We start from the raw sequence: 8,205 nt of genomic DNA, 5'->3' as shown, positions 1-8,205 counted from the left end.
CATGTCCTTGTTGACTTCACTGAGAAAATGGTCCAATTAACCATTTGAGTTGTATGTTCTGGTATTAGTAATTAAAAATTGTATGTTATGCATATTATTTTAAATTAAGGGGGAGAAAAACAAGGAAAAGAATACAGCCTCTGAAACTATAGCTGAATTCAGTCACTCAGACTGATTATCCATATTTCATGTAAGGTTTGGCATTCCAAGACCCTGTGAAGATAAAATGCAATCATCTTATGACAAAAGTGACAAGTCAATGAGTCAAAAACATGATGTATCTTAGTAAGGGCACGACTCTTAATGGACAAGTAAATACCAAACTGATTAGAGAATCTTAGTGAAGGGGGGTGGGATAAACAAAAATGACAGGAAGCCTTCTGGTTGGACCAACACCCACTGAGGACCATATATAAGAGCCCCAAAGCAAGAGGAGACATTTGTATCTCAGAAACCTCATCTTTCCAAGAAACCAAAAGCAAACCAGATTCCCAGCGCCATGGCTTGCTGTGTCCCCTGCTGCTGCAGCGTCCCCACCGGCCCCGCCACCACCATCTGCTCCTCTGACAGATGCTGCCGGTGCGGAGTCTGCCTGCCCAGCACCTGCCCACACACGACTTGGTTACTGGAGCCAACCTGCTGTGACAACTGCCCCCCACCCTGCCACATTCCCCAGCCCTGTGTGCCCACCTGCTTCCTGCTCAACTCCTGCCAGCCCACCCCGTGCCTGGAGACCATCAACCTCACAACCTATACCCAGCCCAGCTGTGAGCCCTGCATCTCAAGCTGCTGCTGAGCGATGGCTGCTTTGCTCTGTGCCTGACAATGAAGAACCCAGAAGCTGTCTACTCAGTATTCATTTGCCTCAGTAGTTGATCATGATGTTGAGGCAGACCAGATGGCCCAGACATGGAAAACCTACCTTTGATTTTAATGGAAAGAAAATCAAGAATTTCTTTATGGTTATTTGCCTGAATAACCATTTGGTTCATTTGGGCAGGTGAACATCATCTATTATTGAAATTCTATTGAAATCTGTAAGAACCCAGACTATATTTTCTTGGTCATGTTGCTTCTTGGATCCCATTTCTTATAGTGGATATTTTCAGAGTAAAAAAAAAAAATTCTTGATGGGTTTTCCAATAAACTTTATTTCTCTGGCAAGATATGTTGCTTGTTTATGTTAGAGTTTTTGGCATATTTCCTTAATTTAAAAAAAAAAAAGGTAAAGATAAGATGATTATTTTATTTAACAAAAAAAAAACCAGAACAATCTTCTAAAAGAATGACTGGAACTAGCTAGCTTCTAGGCTGCTAACTTCAAACTGGTTAGCTTTTCCATTCTCCTCTTTTCCTCAGACAAATGCAATTTGAAGTGAGCCAACATTTACTTAACCTACATTTTGCTGAGGAAATCACATTATTAACTCACACAATCCTTAAAACATCGCTAATAGATGAGAAAAATGAAGCTGTAAGAGTTACTCAACATTCTCAAAGTTACTTAGTATTCAGAAAGCCAGAATTCAGCTCCTCGTATGTCTGATTTTAAAGCCCTATTCTTTCTGCCATATCACAGAGCCTCCAACTCTAAGGACCAGAAGCTGAACTGACAGTTATGGCCTCAACTTACAACATGCAAGAGAAATATAAAATGTAAGAATCTTTAGCAAAATCATCACATCCAATTTTAACAGAAAAGGATCTAGTGGCTCACAGATTAAAAGTGGCAGGTATTCAGTTCTAAGACCGAGTCACTTAGTAGGCCTATCAATTTCAACTTCATTTCCCTTAGAGAAAACTTAAGTGGTCAACTCCAGTAGCAGGGCACCAGGAATATATTTCTACTGGCCACCATCAACAGAAAGCCAAAACTCTTTAGGAAATGGGCTGAGAACTGGAGCTAAAAACTTGATTAAACATGATTTAATCTATGACTTAACTATACTTCTTTTTACCAGCCTACTTCATTTTATCTTAAGCAGATTATCCTTTGCCCTGCCTTAGAAAGATAACACACATAGAATACATATACAACACATATTACGATGTATGTATGTATGATGCATGTATAATGTATATAAGTATCATTAATATATAAAGGCACAAGTCAAAATCTGAAAAGTACTGATCTAAAACTAAAAGAATATTTGTGAAAAAGAAAAAGGCAGGGAAGGGAAGCAGCAAGTGCCTATAAATATACAAGTTTCCAGGGGCACTGGGTGGCTCAGTCAGTTGAGCATCCAACTTCAGCTCAGGTCATGATCTCACAGTTTGTGGGTTTGAGCCCTGCATCCGGGTCCAGGCTGACAGTGTGGAGCCTGCTTGGGATTCTCTCTCTCCCTCTTCCTCTGCTCCTCCCCTGCTCATGCTCTCTCTCTCAACAAATAAACAAACATTTAAAAAAACATTTTTAAATAAATAAACATGTTTCTAAATACCCTTAGTGTGCGTGTCAGTCCCTCAAGAATGAGATTGCTCACAGGATCTTATAGGCTCATCAGTGGTTTAAATGAACAGAATTTAGCAGCCATGGGGTACATGGGGCACAACCTAGAATACTGCCAACAAGTGATTTCGTTCATTCACTCATTCATTTGGCCAATATTTCATGAGTGCTTCCCTTGTGCCAGGCATCATATCCGTGCTAAGGATGTAAAGATAAAAGAAATGTTATTACCTTGAGTGCTCTCAAGTTTCTCTCAGATCTGGTGAGGGAAACAGACAAGTTACTGTAATCACAATACATGTGGCCTACATATGGCGGATGGGTATATTTATGATGCCATGTGGTTCCTGCTGTGACTGAGATGTGAGCAGCACAGCATGCAAGCACACAGAAAGAGTAACTAAAACCCAGATTTGGTGATTCAGCGTCAGGGTGAGGGATAGTTATGGAAAGCCACCAAGCTATCCAGGCTAAGTGTTAAAAGATGACCAGGCAGGAGAGGTGGGGAGTGGCTGCTCCAGACAGAACAGCACCCTACTAACTCATCATGAATTGAAAGCACTGAAGATGGGGAGAAGCGGAGGAGAGGATGAGGAGAGAAGAAATACAAAGACTTCTGAGGTTGGGGCTCCTTAAGCAAAGGGTTTCAAGCCTGAAACCTCCAAGCAAAAAGTTCTGAAGCAAGAAACTAACAATCATATTTTGTTTCTTTTTATTATCAACCTTTAGTTTATGTCTTCACTATCACAGACAGCCCTGTAGGGGTCAAGGGCAAGCCACCCCAAAATGTGCCACTGAAAGGGCGGGCCTACGCCGGCTGACTCCATCTTGTTCTGTGTCCTTCACCTTGACCACACCTCCTCCCCTTGAGTAACCCCCCCCCACCTGCCTAACAGGACTCGGACCCTTCCCCAGGACCCTTCCCCAGCCAATCGGCTGAGGCCATAGCCATTACCTCACCAACTGCCCCTAGGCCCCAATAAAACCTTTGTCCTTTTGAAATTCACTCTCTTTCCCTGGTATCTCACCACTGCATCAGTGCAGGTAGGGGATTGAGCTCGAGCGAGCTCGAATAAAGGCTCTTTGCTTTTGCATCGGACTCGGCTCCCTAGTGGTCTTTGGGGATCACGAATTCTGGGCATAACACCACCTTGGCATACTGATTATTGTAACTAAAAATTACTTAAGAAACAGCCTATGCAAGCACATTCAGACCCTCCTCTGTCCATGAGAAAGCAGGGAATAAATTTCTCATGGGAAAGGTACCCTCCCTGCGCAATGAGGTAAAGAGACATCCTTATTATCACCAGAGAGGAAATTTAGAGCTGAGAAGGCTGTATAAAGAAACCTTGCTACCTTTTACTAATTTACTACCACAGCCCTAAGTCTGTTTACAATTCCTTACTATTTGAAGCTCCCAAAGTTAAGTTTTCTTTGACCTATCAATTCCTCATATATTGTCTCTTTGTCTAAAAAGTATAAAAACTGCTTGCCTTGTCATTTCTTTAGGTCTCAATTCCATTATTGGGCTTCTGTGTGCACATAATAAACTTTGGTGTTTTTTCCTGTTAATCTGTCTCATGTAACTCTAATTCTTCGGTCAGTTGAAGGACCGTCAAGGGTAGAAAAATTTTTTCTTCCCCACACCCCCTATGATTATAGACGGTATAATTAAAACTGGGCAAGTGTGTGTGTGTGTGTGTGTGTGTGTGTGTGTGTGTGTAGACTTTCAGCAATTTGAAAATCTATCTAATCAAGAATAACCATGTTTTTCCTGCATTCGCTCAAAGGAAAAGGGTACCCTTTATTTCTAAAAATAGAATGTTTAGTATCTCTGACACATACTAAACTTAAACCACAAAAAAGGTAGCTCAATCTCAATTAAGTCCTATATTTAGTCTTTTAACAAGTCAGTCACCAGACCGTCTAAGGCAAATTAGCTCACCTCTCTAGGATTCACAGTCATAATTTACAAATAAAGGATAGTTATTCCCAGGTCACTTAGACCATTGGCAAAGAAAAGAAATTTTATTAAAGTACTATACGTCTTTTCAATAAAAGAGATGAGTTTATCATAAACTTTTTATTTTATAAGTTTCTAATCTATAACTTTAAATCTTATTTATAATTATGGAAACGTAACATTCTACACAGAACAGTACCAATTTCTTTATCCTCATAAACTTGACTTAGTATTGCATTCTAAGTAAGACAACACTCTCTTTTTGCCATGAACTTCTGTGAGAAACTGCAAACCTCTCTGCAATGTTTTTCTTAAAACGTCAAAATAATTTCCTTTTGCTTATAATTTTTATGATTTTAGAGCCCTTCCTATCATAACATACAAAAACAGTAGCTTATAATAATATATTCACAATAAGCCTTCCACCAGACTCCAAGTTCCATGAGACCAAGAATGATGTCTATTTTGTTCACTCTCTTATATCCAACATTTACCAGTGTTTGGCATATGGGAACTGCTGGATATATGTTTATTAAATTATTTTTAAAATACTGAAAATATAAGGGTGCCGGGGTGGCTCAGTTGGTTAAGGACCCAATTCTTGGTTTCGCTCAGGTCATGACCTCATGGCTTGTGAGATCAAGCCCCACATCGGGCTCTGCACTGACAGTGTGGAGCCTGCTTGGGATTCTCTCTCTCCCTCTGTCTCTGCCCCTCCCTAGCACACATGCTCTAAATAAATAAATAAATAAATAAACTTAAAAAAAAAGTTTTAAAACAAAATTTTAAAAATACTGAAAATATAAATCAGTCTTCAGTAAAAGAGTGAGAAATCTGGCAGGTATTCACTCAAAGATAAATCTGGGTGAAGTCCAGGGATACCAACAGAGATTACAAATCCTTTCTTCCAAGCAGAGCCATAGAGAACTTTGTTAAAATTTGAAGTTTATTAATTTCTATCCCAGCTGTTTTCTCTAACTGTAGGTGTGAACCTTCAGATAAATGTTTGCTACTTCCTGTAAGGTTGCTCTTTTACTTTTCTGCAGATATTTTTTTTCTTCTTTAGACTGCTTCTTTCCCCTATTCCTTACCTTGAGTTTGTCTGATCTGCAACTTACTTGGATAATGATGATAATAATTTATCTCTGTATAGCACTTTATGATTGTCTATGGACAAAAATCTTCTGAATGGAAGAATATAGATATTATGATCCTTACTTTGAAGAGGACAAAGACAAGGTTTTAAAAAAATGAATGATCTGGCATAACAAGGAAGGCAATGAGAAGGACTGGATCCAGTAAAGAGCTATTCTGACTCCTAATGTGGTCCACAGTTGTTAACTATTGCCACAATTATCATCTTGAAAATAACCCAAATGATTAATAATGTAAAAATTTTAAGTAACTTTGAAGTATAATTATATAATGAATGCTAGGAAATACTAAAAATAACATTATCGGGCACCTGGCTGGCTCAGTCGGTTAAGCATCCAACTTCAGCTCAGGTCACGATCTCACAGTTTATGAGTTCGAGCCCCGCATTGGGCTCTGTGCTGACAGTTCAGAGCCTGGAGCCTGCTTCAGATTCTGTGTCCCTCTCTCGCTCTGCCCCTCCCTCGCTCATGCTCTGTCTCTCTCTCTCTCTCTCTCTCTCTCTTTAAGAATAAATAAACATTAAAAAAAATTTTAAATAACATTATCAAATATATTTAAGAATACAAGATAATGAAAATATGTATGTTTAAGAAAAAAGGCAAGTTATAGAACCATAGGTAAAATGATTCCAGTACTAAAGTGATAAACAAATGTATTAAAAAAAATGACTAGGGGCGCCTGGGTGGCTCAGTTAAGCGTCCGACTTCAGCTCGGGTCATGATCTCACAGTCCGTGAGTTTGAGCCCCACGTCCAGCTCTGTGCTGACAGCTCAGACCCTGGAGCCTGCTTCAGATTCTGTGTCTCCCTCTCTCTCTGCCCCTCCCCTGCTCATGCTCTGTCTCTCTGTGTCTCAAAAATAAATAAAAACATTAAAAAAAATGACTAGAGGGATATACACAAGTATGAATACAGAATTTCTCTTGATAAGATTATGAGTGAGTTTTCTTTATACTTTACTATTCTGTCCAAATTTTTAAATAAATATAAAATATGTATAGTCAAAAATGAAATAATAGGTGTTTTTTAAAAGTCTGCCCATATTTCTCAATAGCATATTTCTTCATATTAATGTAAGTTTGATCTTCAAAAGTCCCAAAACTTAACTAACACAATGTTATGTGCTAGTTACATCTCAACAAAAACTTATGTAATTTTTTTAAAAGTCCCAAAGCAAAAAAAAAAAAAAAAGTTACTAAACTTAAGTTCAACTTTTTAAAACATCATCAGAACAACTGATACAGATAAAGGTAAAGAGAATGAACACTAGACTAGCACCAGAGATAAGACCTACATACTACAGGTGTATTATCACGCAATATTTCCCAGCAAGGCCGGTGTCAGAATTATAATAGCAGAAGTTTTTGGTGACACGTCATAAAGCTTGTGTTCCAGTCACAAATAGCAAGAGTAATCAGTGCCGATTTAGCAAGGAACTCAAATAAATGTTAATTAGGAGAATACAGACTCTTTACAAGCATCTAAATGTCAAACCAATCAAAGGATAATGGGTACACTAATATAAACAAGAACCAGGAAAGAAGCCTTCTGGTTGGACCAACACCCACTGGGAAGGGTATATAAGGGCCTCAAAGAAAGGAGAGACAGTCACAATTCAGAAGTTTCATCTATAGTTACAACCAAATCAATTAAAAACACAGATTCCCAGCGCCATGGCTTGCTGTGTCCCCTGCTGCTGCAGCGTCCCCACCGGCCCCGCCACCACCATCTGCTCCTCTGACAGATGCTGCCGGTGCGGAGTCTGCCTGCCCAGCACCTGCCCACACACGACTTGGTTACTGGAGCCAACCTGCTGTGACAACTGCCCCCCACCCTGCCACATTCCCCAGCCCTGTGTGCCCACCTGCTTCCTGCTCAACTCCTGCCAGCCCACCCCGTGCCTGGAGACCATCAACCTCACAACCTATACCCAGCCCAGCTGTGAGCCCTGCATCTCAAGCTGCTGCTGAGCGATGGCTGCTTTGCTCCATGCCTGATGCTGAAAGAGTCAACCCAGAAGCTTTCGTGTTCACCTGTCTCGTTACCTGCAACTAACTGACTCTGCTTTCCAAGTTGGAACAAGGATGATGTTATCACTGACAACTCTCCCTCAAAAAGAAATCAAGAGACTTTTGATGGCCATATGGTAGATATCAGTGACCCAGGGCAATGTGAACAGGTGGATGCTACAGGCTTCCCAAAGTTTTTCATCTCCTCCATACTAAAGTTTCTCTTTCTTTGGGTGCTTCGGGAATTGTTTCCAGTGCTGGGTGGTATCTTTCTCGAAACGGAGGAGCTTCTTCATGATCACACTAATAAATTTTACATCTCTGGCATAGCACAAATGTCTACAATTACTTTTGTTTATTCTTATTAATTCATTAATGTACTTCTTAACTCCAAAAGTCAGCATTTTAAGAAAAACTAAGAACAATCTGCAAAATTAAACATGGTGACAGTACAAATATTTCTTGCTTTCATTGTTCTTGTTGTTTTAAAAAAACTAAATGGCCTCACATATGCAATGGTCCCCCATATCAGCACACTTGCAAATAGACTTTCCCTGACTTGTCCTCCCCAAAAATGGTTTAAGGTATATTGGGAAATACTGAACATGATATGAAGATATAACATATCAAC

The 8,205-nt window shown here is 39.7% G+C and overlaps 2 protein-coding genes across 2 annotated transcripts; both read left to right on the top strand.

The window, feature by feature from the left end:
• The first annotated feature begins 428 nt into the window (after positions 1-428).
• On the top strand, positions 429-796 carry LOC102949900 (keratin-associated protein 3-3). The gene has a single exon (XM_007085827.3). The coding sequence runs from the start codon at positions 500-502 to the stop codon at positions 794-796; it is 297 nt and encodes a 98-aa protein (XP_007085889.1). The 5' UTR covers positions 429-499.
• Positions 797-7,097: 6,301 nt separating this feature from the next.
• LOC102949311 (keratin-associated protein 3-3) lies at positions 7,098-7,588 on the top strand. The gene has a single exon (XM_007085825.2). It carries the CDS (start codon positions 7,239-7,241, stop codon positions 7,533-7,535), a length of 297 nt encoding a protein of 98 aa, XP_007085887.2. The 5' UTR covers positions 7,098-7,238; the 3' UTR covers positions 7,536-7,588.
• The last annotated feature ends 617 nt before the right edge of the window (positions 7,589-8,205 follow it).

The sequence above is a fragment of the Panthera tigris genome, chromosome E1 (assembly GCF_018350195.1).
Source record: "Panthera tigris isolate Pti1 chromosome E1, P.tigris_Pti1_mat1.1, whole genome shotgun sequence".
NCBI classification, from domain to species: domain Eukaryota; kingdom Metazoa; phylum Chordata; class Mammalia; order Carnivora; family Felidae; genus Panthera; species Panthera tigris.
The sequence above is the reverse complement of the archived record's forward strand: the minus strand, read 5'-3'. Positions and strand labels throughout refer to the sequence as shown.

What these genes read in the sequence shown, in the direction of transcription:
- LOC102949900 (XM_007085827.3), top strand. Translation starts at nt 500, where the DNA reads ATGGCTTGCTGTGTCCCCTGCTGCTGCAGCGTCCCCACCGGCCCCGCC.
- LOC102949311 (XM_007085825.2), top strand. Translation starts at nt 7,239, where the DNA reads ATGGCTTGCTGTGTCCCCTGCTGCTGCAGCGTCCCCACCGGCCCCGCC.